The sequence below is a fragment of the Python bivittatus genome, unplaced genomic scaffold, assembly GCF_059951505.1.
Source record: "Python bivittatus isolate LINGU-HERP-01145 unplaced genomic scaffold, Pbiv_v1 ctg000070_np1212, whole genome shotgun sequence".
NCBI lineage: Eukaryota > Metazoa > Chordata > Lepidosauria > Squamata > Pythonidae > Python > Python bivittatus.
Genome location: NW_028277034.1, coordinates 55,575,429 through 55,588,212, shown reverse-complemented (window position 1 = coordinate 55,588,212; position 12,784 = coordinate 55,575,429). Strand labels below are relative to the sequence as shown.

Genomic DNA, 12,784 nt, shown 5'->3' with positions numbered 1-12,784 from the left:
TCCCCCTGCCCAATTTTCTTTTGCTTTTCTCTCAGTTAATCTCACTGGACTTGCTCAGTCCTCACTGAGCCTTTGAGGTTTTTTTCCCTAAAAGTGTTCAGGCAGTTTTACTTTCACTAATAGTATCTCTGCCTTACATGGCTTGTGTGGGTAGGAATTCATCCTTGGAGAATTAAAAACAATCTTCCCCCGGCTTGGTGCCCTCAGTTTCTGCCATGCCCAGCTTCAGATCTTCGATTGTTCCTCAGCAGGGACAGACACGTGTCTAGGTTTGTCGGCTGGGAGGTAATGCGAGGGATATCCAACACCTCTGGAGAGCTCCAGGCTGCAGGAAGTTCCTGGTGTGTATCACATGCTGTACCCTGTGGATCAGAGAGTGCATTTCTTATACCCCTCCCCAACATCAAATTGGTTTAATCTCTTGTGGAATAGAGTAAGCAGCAGTTGACAGATGAGGTTTTTGGCTTCCTCGGAGACTTCTAGACCCGGCTACTGAATTGGGAACTGTGATGTCTGGGAAATGCAACCCTTTGTTCAGAGAAATTTACCCCAGAGCCTCTGGTCTCAGCTGGATTCTGAGGGAAGGGGGATGAGACAGAGAAGGCAGAAGTTCTAAGGGGTGTCCAACCATCCAAGAGTTGAGTGGGAACTGGAAGCCTGGGAGGGAAGGATCAGGGTGAAGTTCTGCATCGTTGCCCAAGTATCTCTTCCAGCAATCAAAGGGACTGCTTTCAGTAACTCTTCGTTAAGCAAATTTGTGCTTGCCCGTCCTCACAAAGCAAAGCCTGACTACCTTCTAAAGATTGCCTGGTCAAGGAATGACAAAGACCTGTATCCCAGCCGAAGGCTTATTTTAGCAACAGCAAGCTTGTCGCTTCGTTCAATGCAGAGAAATGCAAACTTCAGCTGACCTTTTTAGGCTGAACAATGAACATTATTTTTATTCTTCTTTCTAAACATTGCACCATATCCTGGGCCTGTCAGTATTCTCCCCCATGAAATCGCATTTCCAAAACAAACAGAAGAGTTGCAAATCAGGGAAAGATTGGTGGCATTAGTTGTGCCAGGCAGGATCTTGCATAACTTTCTGGAGCAGTGTTTCTCAACCTTACATTTTCTGGGCTCACTTCTCTCATAACTCAAAGCCTGGGGGATGAGATGGGTCTTCCCAGCCCTCCCAAAGGCTATAAGGGCGGGGGCCCCCGAATCTCAAGGGGGAGGCTGTTCCAAAGGGTTGGGGCAGCCCCAGAAAAGGGATGTGAAACATTCTTTTATTTTTGAAAACGTCCAGTTGAGCATTGCATCACGCTAAGTCAGTGTTTCTCAACTTTGGCCATTTGAAGATGTGTGGACTTCAACTCCCAGAATTCCCCAGCCAGCCTTGCTGGCTGAGGAATTCTGGGAGTTGAAGTCCACACATCTTCAAGCAGCCAAGGTTGAGAAACACTGTTCTAGAGGAATATCTTTCACATGATTTCTTAAAGAGTTGCCATACTCAAGATGATGACTGCAACCATGTGATCAAAGCCCTGCTGCATTGATCACACGGCTGCTAAATTGACTCTTTTGACAAACACATGGACGCCCCAGTTCCCAACGAGCCCAAATGCATCTTTAGTCTCACGTTCCTTTTTTACGTCAAAAAGCATCCGACAGTGATGAACTTTTGGGCTGGATCACTTTTCTTTTGTCCTGGCGTTTGCATTTACTTTAGGCCCCCTTTAACTGTTTGTTGGCTCCGTTTCCCCTTCCCCTCCAAGGAAAAGGCTCAGCCCAGCCTACGCTGTGTCACATCAGCAAAATGCCACTTGGTTTTCACCCCCCCCTTGTCTTTGCCTTCTTTCCAGAGATGAACAGAGATAATTTAAAGAAGAGGTGGAAGCAAGGCATGACAGTGTATTTTTTCATGATTGTGTGGGAGACATTCAGGGGCAAAGGGCACCAATCAAAACATGGCATCTGCCGAAAATATCAGAACTCTACCGTCCTTTGCAACCAGCCATTCTAAAAAGAGGAGGGGGAAGTTTTAGACGAGGAATTTGTTTTGGGGTTTTTGATTAAGATCTGCCTCCTGACTCTGGAATGGTGGAAAATCAGTTCTCCTGAACCAGCAGTCACCTGCTAGGGATCAGGCTTCAGTCAAACCTGAGATGGCTCATTCTGGTGGGACCGTCATTGTGGTTTTGAAGGGGCTGAGAGTAGGAAGCAGCATTGAGGAGAAAGGGAGCCGGGAGGACAGTCGGGAAACAGTTGGGATAAAGAATTGATGTTCTGTGGAGCAGGGTGCAGTGGGAAAGCCTCAAACACTTGCCCCGTGCTGTCAGTTGGTGTTTAAAGCATTGGGGGCTGCTTGTGGCTTTACAGTTTTGTGTTGATGTGCGCTGTAAGGGCCAAACAATTCATTAGTTTCCTTCCTCCTCCTAGGCATTCCAGCATGCAGAAGCTCTTTGATGTCTTATCCTGTCCCACTGGGGAAAGATGGAGCCAACTAAGACTGCTTACTAGCCTCCCAGATCTGGGCAGGTGAGGGCTTTCCACAATTGCTCTTGTGCAATTCTGAGCACAAACCAGATGGTCCCATGGAGGTCCAGCCATGTCACTTTTAATTGTATGATGAGCAGATCATCTGTGGCCTTCCAGGCATTGTTCAGCTACAATTCCCAGCATCCTTGCAGTTGATCTTACTTTCCGGGGATGCTTGGAAGCCGTAGCTAGGAACAAGCTGCCTGCCTGTGCTATGTGAATGTCTCTTTCACTGAGTGGGTGGGCATTTTCTGGTTTTGTACAAAGTAAAGTCTTTAGTTGAGTTGACTCCTGGTGACTTCATGCACATGCCCAAGTAGTTTTTTTGCAAACTACATGGAGGTGCTTTGCCGTTATCTGCTTTCAAGATGCTTTCTAATTTCCCCATCCGTTCTGCAACTTTGGGATTCCCAGGTCATCTCCCATTCAAATACTAATGATGTGTGCTCAGACAAGCTTCTTGTGATCAGCCAGGATTGGCTAGATCCCTCCATCTTTGGGTTGGACAGAGCCATTAGAACTCCAAGTGTTCTCAGATAGTCCAGCTCCATCTTGGCTGGCCTCCATGGCCATAAAGTAGACCTTCAGAGGGTTTCCCTCCAAAACATCTCCAAAAAAACAAGTATACTGAATGTGAGGACAAATGAAGTCTGACCCCACTTAATTCCTTCAAAGTTTTCTACAGCACTTTACCATCAGTAGCGTCAGCCCAGAGCCGGTGATGAGATTCCATCTGCCGGTGCTCCTGCAGCAAACCGATGCCATTTCTGATAATGTGACGGAGAACGATAAGGTAAGGTGGTTATGGTAAATCGTGTATTGCTTTTCATATCCAAGTTCCTTGCGTGCTTCATCTACCTTGGTTATATTGTGTTTCCAAAACAAAGCCACTCGCTTGCAAGGATTTCCCTGCATTTAGGGCTTCCACCCATTTTTTACAATGCCTTACAATTTAGTTTTCTCTCATTTGAAAAGGCCAATCTCTTGAATACCCTTTAAAAAACTAAACCAAACTGGAGCAATCGCAAGAACTGGATTCACCTGTTGCAATTTTACTTATTTATTTATTAATCAAATTTATATGGCCACGTACAACAGTCCAATAAAACAATAAATATATAAACAATTGTTACATAAAACCCTTATGTAATAATTATTAAAAACATTAAAAAGTATAAAAACAGAACTAAAACAGAAAAAGGAAAATAATAGGTGAAAGGATGTTAATAATAGAGCCCCCTCACTAGTTCACCTGTCCCCTGGGGTCCCCAAGTCTGCTGACACAACCAGGTCTTAAGGGACCTTTGAAAACTCAGGAGTGATGAGGCTGATCTCATCTCTGGGGGGAGAAGGTTCCACAATGTGGGCGCCACAGCAGAGAAGGCCCGCCACCCAGGGCCCGCCAAACGTAGCCCCGTACATGATGGAACCCATAACGTGCCCGCTCTGTTAGATCTAGTGGGACAGGCAGATGAAATCAGGGAGAGGCGGTCCCTCGAATAACCCGAACATCAAATCGATCAAATCAAATCAAACATCAAAATCAATTCAATAAAAAAAAGCAATGAAATCATGCAATTTTTTAAGTGAAAGTAGCGAAGCATGTAGATTCACTTTGCTCTGGGACTTAAAGGTTCTGGATTGGGAGCAGTAGGAACATAGCTGGGGGGAAGAAAAGAATAATGTTGGGATGGGAAAGCAATTTTAAACATTTGAACTAAATGCAATCTAATGATTTGCAGAGTCCACTCACTTCCAACCTGTCCCGCACACAATTAATTCCATTGTCCTAGAATCTTGGTCCATTTTTAAAATTTTGAAAGTGAGTTGCCTCCAGCACAATGTTTTTAAATGATTTCAGTGGTATTTTTAAAGACTCGTAGGACGAGTGGGCAGCCATTCCAACCGAAATAAATAAATAAATCCCCATGCATCCTGGTGGCTTCCAGACCATGAAGCCCATCTGGTTGTGCTGAAGCTATTGGCATTTCTGAAGGATTTTTAAGGGGTGTGGGGAAAAAAGACAAAGGAGCCCACTTCAGTAAGACAGTTCTTTAAGATAATCAGCGATACAACCACTATCAATAAACTAAAACAATAAAAGTGCAGCAAGTACAGCATTTAATTTAATCATGAGTTTAAAGAGTTTAGACTTGCATTATGGAAAGCTAACCTAACCCTAACCCTTGCTTGGATATGTGAGGTCGTGTTGTCCCCCCCCCCCCCGCCCTGAGAGTTTGTCTTTCTCAGTGTTAGGCTCCCAAGGACACACTCTTGACATAGAACATTCTTTCAAAAGTCACCAGAGTTTGGAATTGCAGGAAGAGCAGGTATCTTGCATAATCACACATTTCACAAATATGAGGCCTCAAGTTTGCCCTTGACTACAGGATATATTTTTTATTGATTTCAAAGAGACTTGTATGCGGGCAGCTTCTGTCAGCCTCTAAAAACACCGGTAGCATCTGAACTGTGTTGGGGAGACCGTAGCTGGCTGAATGTTATTGAGCCCATGAGGAATGATATTTGATAGCGTCCTTTCAAGCACTGTTTCTCAGTTGTGGCATCTTTTTAAAAAAAAAAAAAGAATAAGTGGACCGTTGGGAAGATCACAAGCAGTTTCCTGCAGAGTGCTGTGAAAACTCTGAGAAAACCCAAGGCAGTTGAGAATGAACCTTTAGCAGAAGAATAAAGGCCTGCAAAGGGCTTGTAGGACATAAGATTCTGGAGAAGTTCTTTCAGCTGGACTTCTGTCCATCGCTATTTTTATCTCTGAAGAAAGGAGTGACAATTTAATAATCTTAACTTTCCCTTCTCCTTTTTGGAGGTGGTGATCACCATCTTGACAGGTCTTCCTGGATGCCAGTCAAGTGAGCTATGTTCATTCTTGGTCACTTTTAACAAAGAATATGGAAGGTTGGTTGAACCTGATTTTTTTCATTCCGTGATGATTTATTAAAAATATGTTCAGCTGAAATCCTGGGCGGTCTCACACCGTGTGGTCTGACAGATCTCCAAGAAAGGACAATTGCCTCAAGGCTGCTTCTTGAAAATGTAGGCGTGTTTACTTCAGTCTTCTCTAGCCAGGCATGTTCTAGCAATGTTGGGATTGTATCTCTCAGCTCCCAGCCAGTTTGCCAGTGGGAATTCTGACCACTAGCAGGCCCAGCACATGTAGAGGTCCAATCCAGAGAGAATCTGTTCAAGGAGCTGAAATATTTCAGACAAGCCAAGTTTTTATTTGTCATGCTCCTGGTCTAGACAGGTTGGGTTGAGGTATGGAGCCGTCTGGGGATAGTGCGGCAAACAAACTCTGTTCATCTCCTTCATCCCAGATGGCTTGTTTATCGCCAAACTATGGACAGTGCTGAATGCTTCAGTGCTGCCCACTTCCAGAAGTATCTGTCAAGCGTCCTTGAATCTCAGCACAGCCGAAGCACCCGGCCCTCTGCTTATCATAGGAAGAAAATGAGGCTGCTGGTGGTTCTCCAGGGGTAAGATGCTTCACACACCTTCAAGAGTTGTGTTTTTCTAGAAATGTGGCCATTTCACTTCACTGTTGAAGGTTGATTTGGGCTCTTCACAGGCTGAATATACAGTGAGAACACTGTAACCAAAGTGGGAAAAACAGTCAAAATCTGTTAAAGGAGAGAAACAAAAACCAAGCCCCTTAGTGTGTTTAAAAATTCGTATTATCTTAGAAGACACTTATTGTTGCTTTAACCCAGCTGGGTGCAGTATACCCTTTGCCACACATTTGCATTACAAAAAAAACACGGCCTCTATTTCAAGTTAACAAAGCCAGGTTTGAAAAGAAAAAAAAGTGTTTTATGAAATGCAAGATGTTTAATAAGCCACTGGCTTTTAATGTGCAGAGCACGTTTATTGTGTTTGTTGTAAGTGGTCCCAAGGTACCAACAGCAGGGGAGCGGGAGGAACCCTCTGGTCGCCTTGGTCTTGATTAAAACCATGTTCCCTGAATGGGTAGTAGAAAAGGATGTGGCAAACATTGTTTGTATCTTGGGTGGAGTAGTTCAGCTCTCTTTCCCCAAGGGAAGTACTGTTTAAGTCAAGGGAGTTATGTATTAAGTATGGAAATCTTAAGAGTATTGTTTAAGACGTTTCTATTAAAAATGTTGAGGTAAAGTCAAAAGTATGTTTTATTTTATGTTTTGGTAAACATGAAAGAGACATTGAAAAATCTCTGGAAAAGCTGTTTACCTCAGCTAAAAGCCTTTCTAATTTTAGAAATGAGGTGGAACTTAATGGAAACCAAAATCCCTTTCTGTGAAATTCAAGTGTGAAATTAAGAATCAGTCAGATTGGGGCATTAGATAGCTGTGGTAAAATAACTACAAATAAATATATTAACGTGGTTAATGCACAGGCAAAAACCATGCGTGTGTGATTAAAGCCAGTCGCCTCCCCATTCCTGTTTCGTTTGCTTCAAATGATACATACAGACTTTTTGGAGAAGTTCCCACAAACCAGCAGCTGTACCCCATCTGCCAAAGAGATGGATTGGATATGGGAAACCAAAAAATCAACATACCTCTCTTCCTGTTGGCCCAGACCCATTTTGGTTTCACTGGCATTTGTGGGAAGAGCAACTCAGAAAGATCCCAGGAGACCTCCTGATTGAGCTTGGGGGTCTCTCTGTCTGTAATCCAGAATCCTAAGGCTGAGCCAGCTTGCATTCCTTGGGCAAGTTCACAAGCAGTCCCTCAAGGCAACTCTTTTCCCGGGGTGGGGTGGGGTGGGGTGGGGGGCATCTGGAATTTGAATGTATATGGCCTCCAAACATGGAAGGTCCCTTTATTTCACCATCCCCAACTCAATGCCTTCCAGATGTGTTGGTCTACAATGCCATCACCCCCTTCAGCATCTGGGTTGTAATTGAGCACATCTGGAAAGTATCAGATCAAACTGATCTGGCTGGGTTTGCGAAATGGACTGAAAGTCATAGAATGAAATTTAACAGATAAATGAAGAGTGCTTTGCTTAAGGAACAAACATCAAATGCACAGGTATAGGATGAGGACTACCTGGCTTAGCCACAGTTCTCATAAAACAATATTAAAATAGTAGTTGGTTATAATCATTCCCCCTTATTATTGGGAATGGCCATCCTCAATTCTCTGTCCTCTTCTAGGCCCTGCAGTATAAGAAGGATCTGGAGAAGCTGGATCAGGTTCCAAGAAAGGCTGCAAGAACAGAAAAGAACTAGAAACTAAATCTTACAAAAAAAGATTGAGGGAGATGGTAGATTTACCATCTTGAGGAAAGAGGGCCGAGTGGGCAGATGATGGTGTTCTTCAAGTAGTTTAAAGGATGTCACACAGGAGGAGGTTAGGACCTGTTCTGTCATTCTGCAGCCCATGACATAGAATCATGGATTGAGGTTAGAGAAAGACGGGTCCTGACTGAATATATATATTTGAAAACTTCCTACAGTGAGAGCAGCTTGACAGTGGAACCTGTGACCCTGAGCGTGGTGGGCTCCCCTTTCCTGGATGGGTTCAGGCGGAGGTTGGACAGCTATCTGTCAGGGATGCTGGAATTTGGATCCCTGCCCTGAGCAGAAGGTTGCACTCAGTGGCTTCACTACACCAGCTCTGTGATCCAACGAGGAACGGCTGCTTTCGCCATGAAGGCCCTCTCTAGATGTCACTAAGATTAAAGTGAATTGGGGAAAGTTCTGTGTCCTTTATACTTGTGCCAGCCCTTGACCTGCAAAGCTATGCGGGTGGGCCAGGATAGTATTTAAATGGAAAACTCCAAGGAAATCCCAAGGCTGTGGGCTAAACCGGGGAGTAAACAAGTATCCCCAAAGAAGGCTGTGGCAAATCTTTTCAGTACCAGGGAGTTTTCATGGAGTCACTAAGAGAAAAGTTCAGCTCAGGTCTAACTTGCATCCCTTTGTTATGGAAGCTCAGATCGTGTTGCTAACCAAACATCTTCCTTTGTCTTCCTTGCTCTTGGGGAACATCCTGCCCTCCTTCTATCAGCTGCCTCCCCAGCCTGTAGGGAGCTTCTCTTAGGAGCACTGCTGCTGCAGTGAAACTCCTATCTTGGTCTGATCATGCCCTGACACCATTTCAACTAGAAAGTGCTTAAAACTTGGCTGTTTGCCCAGGCACGGGGATCAGGTAGTGTCAGCCTTACCAGGTAGTAAGGAAACTTACCAGGTAGACAGGAAACACAACTAAGTGAACTAATTGTACTTTATTGTAAGGCTATATTAACAGAGCCTTGGAAGTCTGAAGGTACAGTTCTCTCCCCATCTCCTTTACACACTGAGAAATTAGGGAGGGTCTCTTCTGAGCCTCTTGCCCCACCCTCTATCCAGCTACAGAGTATGCTGTCTCTTATCTGATTGTTCCCTAGGCAGCGTCTCTGGGCCCAGTCTCCCAAGGTCTTTCCCACATACCCTTACAGGTAGTGAGTGGAGCCCAGGGGGTTTGTGATTTTTCTTGAGGTATTATCCTTGGCTGTCATTTTGTTGCTTTGATTAAGTACAGGTAGTCCTTGTTTAGTGACGGTTCACAATTACAGTGGTGATGAAAAAGTCACTTTACCACCAGTCCTTACATTGATGATGCTTGCAGGTCTGTAAAGCAGAGGAAAGCTGAAGGAAGACCATAAGCACAGTTGCGGTTTCCTTTAGCGACCTCTTCACTTAACGACTGAGTTGCTGGTCCCAATTGTGGTCGCTAAATGAGGACAACCTGCATTGTTTGCTTTTCCACTGGTATTGTCTCTTTAGCGAGAGGGCCAGCTGTATAAGTTGAGTCAAATAAATAGAGATTGTTAGTGCTGTAGCTGGATCACAGCCTTTCTGGGGGAAGTTTCTTGGAGACAGCACCCAACAGGCTTGTAATACAGTATACAATTTTGGTCTCAAAATTCTCCCCTTGGGAAGGGACCAATATCCATGCCAGAGACTGCTTCTGTTTAGTGGACAATTTCTTTTCTGGGCTGGCTCGTAACAAGCCTTGCCATTGCCAGGGATCCTCAAGGACCTGATACTCCTCTTTTTTGCAAGAGCGTTCCTCTTCTCCACCAGGAACGGGATAATGAGCCTTTTCTCAGCATGAGAACGTGCTCAGGCATCCACGCTCTCCAATTGTGCTGGCCCCAGCACATCCCTTGCTTTGCCCACTGGCTTCACAACTCTTCGCTCAATGTCCTCTGCAGATACACCGACGTGATTGATGTTGTGCAGGCCCTTCAGACTCACCCAGATGCCGACGTGAAGGCCTCCTTTGTCATTGGTGCAGTCACGACGTGTGTCGAGCCCCTTAGCTCTTACATGGAACACAGGTACACATTCCATCTCCACACTGGCGAAGCCGGTTCTCCTGGTAGGCAGGTGGAAGGTTAGAAGGCTAAAATTCTGCACCCAGAAAAACCAAACATCCCCATTGTCTCTGGGTTAAAGCTGCATGTATTTCTCTGGGGCACAGCAAAAAAAGCAGCTTGGAAGATGAATACTGTCCCTGGCCATCTTGCAAATAAAAGCCGATCAGATTGAAGTTGGGCCATTTGGCAGCGACTTTCAGAGCAGTAAAATGCAGCTCTGAAGGGGAGGTGGAAACTCTGCATCCCGTTAGCAAGCAAAGACTTGGAGACACGTCAGAGGCCTTCAGTTGTGCAATTCATGCATTCAGTGAAGGTGTCTTAAGTTTGATTCCCTTGCTCCTCCAGGTGCTGACCTTGGCGGAAAGAAATCCAGAGGAGTTATTAATCAATAGAGCTGCTTACTGGAAGAGGGTAGTTCCTGATTGCCAGTTTTAAGAGCTTCCAAACTGAAATCATGGGAAGGATTCCCTCACTGGGAGAGCCCTGGTTGCTCTGCCAGTTCCACGGTGCAGTTATATGCCCTGCATGTGGACACTGGTGCATTGACTCTTACACAGTAAGACAACTCTGTTAGGCATGGAGTTGGCAGGACAAACAGCAGAGATCCCTAGGCTCAGGAATCCCAAAAATTAATGTATCTCAACTGCCTTCCATGCTCCTGAAGAGCGTAGCAAACTATCTGTTGAAACAGCAGGAGGAAAATGCTTAAAGCAATGTTTCTCAACCTTGGCAATTGAAGATGTGTGGACTTCAACTCCCAGAATTCCCCAGCCAGCCATGCTGGCTGGGGAATTCTGGGAGTTGAAATCCACACATCTTCAAGTTGCCAAGGTTGAGAAATACTGGCTTAAAGGCTTAAACCCAACAGCTTGCCAGATGCAGACTCCTCATTCAGGAACTGGCCTCTTGTGCACAAGCTGAATCTTGTCCCTGAGCCTTCTGTCAAGAAGTTCAGGAAAGTCTCAGGGACTGGAGAGCTGAGAATTTGAATCCTGAGAAACTTGACCATGATTCCCTGTTTCTCTAAAATTCTTAGTGCAAAGATTCCCACACATACACTTGTATTTTGCAGGTTTCTTTTCCCCAAGTTTCTGGACCAGTGTTCACAAGGTCAGTATTTCTCCAAAACTGGCTTGTAGAGATGACCGGGCACACCTATCTGGAAGCCTTCCCAAAGATGCTGCATTGTGGCACCAATAATCCCCAGCTACCAGAAGCCATGCTAGCTGAAGATTATGGGAGTTGAAGTCTCACTCTTCTAGAAGGCCCATTTGGAGGAGTTAGACATAATTTATTTTCATGTATTTATTTATATTTCAAATTTGTCACCGCCCATCTCACTAACAAGTGTTGGACAGAGGAACAAACAAACGACCCAGAGTTGCTGGGAGTTGGGTGACATGTAAATTTAATAATAAATTAATCTTATTTTTATGGCTCTTTGATATATTTGCTACAACAGGTTAACAGGCTTCCCTACAGGAAATGTATAGAGCCAATAAAATAGTTGATTTCCACTGTTGTTTTGGGGTGATCAAGTGGGATTTTTTCTAGATAATTAGTAGTTCAGGAACTACATTCTCTTGTCAGCACAGTCTGTATCTTCCTGGGGTTCATAGGAGGACACCAGAAGTAACATGGTCTGACATCAGCCTTTGTCCATTCCTAGGAAGAGCCCCCCCCTTACAAGATGTCATTTTGGAGTCCAGAGAGAACACCGTTCCTGGTGAATGCTGTGCTTACATAGATGGTCTCTTTTCCTTGACAGGTTTAGTGAGTAACGTGGTATTCACAAGCCATACCTCCGAACAGAGAAGCCCGCTCCTCGTTCAGCTTCAGAACCTCATCCGAGCCGCAAACTCTTCCGTTTCTTTTATCCTGGCAGAAAATGGCGTCGTAACTAGGTAATCTCTAAAGCATTTTAAAAATCCAAAAGTGATAAAACTTGAGAAATCACAGAGGGCTTAGTCCTGGCTGCATTTTTACCGGAGAAGTGTCAGCCGTTGATGATATATTAACTCTTTGCACACCGTGAGTTTTGTTTACCGTCTAGGTGCTCTGAGATTGTGATTCATTTGCATATGTAATATAGTAAAATAGGCTAGAAGCAGGAGTTGGTCTTTCTTAGCAGGCCTAAGGAAACTAGTTTTAAATGGTTCCTAGGCTAGAATTTGGAGATGTATTACTATTGTAAGTCAGGGGGAAAAAAAACAGGTCTCATAACTGGAACTAAAAGAAAGAGAATGAAAGTTTCCATAAACCTTTAGAGCAGTGTTTCTCAAACTTGGCAGCTTTAAGATATGTGGACTTCAACTCCCAGAATTCCCCAGCCAGCTATGCTGGCTGGGGAATTCTGGGAGTTGAAGTCTACATATCTTAAAGTTGTTAAGGTGGAGAAAAGCTGCTTAAGAGTTTCTTAACAGCTTTCTCCAACCTGATGTCACTCCTGTTGCTTTGGTGCATCTCATGGACTTTGAAGTTGAGGTGCTGATTAGAAAATTAGGAGCTATAGCCCTAACACATCTGGAGAGATCAAGTTTGGAAAGGGTGCTTTAAAGCTCTGTGAAAACAAAATTTTGGTAAATATTAGTAAGTAAATAAAATCTTGATTCTCTCCCACTAGAAATGAAGACATTGAACTTATCCTCTCTGAAAACAGCTTCTCAAACCCCCAGATGTTGGCAGCTCGCTACTTAATGTACCCTGGCTGGCAAGTATCTCCATTTGGCAAAATGTTTGAGCCGGTGTCTTAACAAGCATGTACCTGAACAAGCCTGCTTAGATTAACTTGTTTAGTTTCTCTAGTTAAAGCATCCTGTCAGCGGAAATGCTGTGAGTAGATTCTGAGCAAAAATGTGTTCAGGCCTTTGCTCTTCACTTGCTCCCTTTTCCAATTAAA

The 12,784-nt window shown here is 44.4% G+C and overlaps 1 protein-coding gene across 1 annotated transcript in view; it reads left to right on the top strand.

The window, feature by feature from the left end:
- The window catches only part of DNAAF9 (dynein axonemal assembly factor 9), an 85,755-nt gene that overhangs the window by 57,105 nt on the left and 15,866 nt on the right, over positions 1-12,784 (top strand). Inside the window, exons 24-31 of the mRNA XM_088133213.1 lie at positions 2,425-2,523; positions 3,199-3,316; positions 5,351-5,439; positions 5,859-6,017; positions 9,721-9,846; positions 10,958-10,995; positions 11,654-11,789; positions 12,509-12,595. Of these exons, the coding sequence (XP_087989339.1) occupies positions 2,425-2,523; positions 3,199-3,316; positions 5,351-5,439; positions 5,859-6,017; positions 9,721-9,846; positions 10,958-10,995; positions 11,654-11,789; positions 12,509-12,595 (852 nt within the window). The remainder of the gene's footprint in view (positions 1-2,424; positions 2,524-3,198; positions 3,317-5,350; positions 5,440-5,858; positions 6,018-9,720; positions 9,847-10,957; positions 10,996-11,653; positions 11,790-12,508; positions 12,596-12,784) is intronic.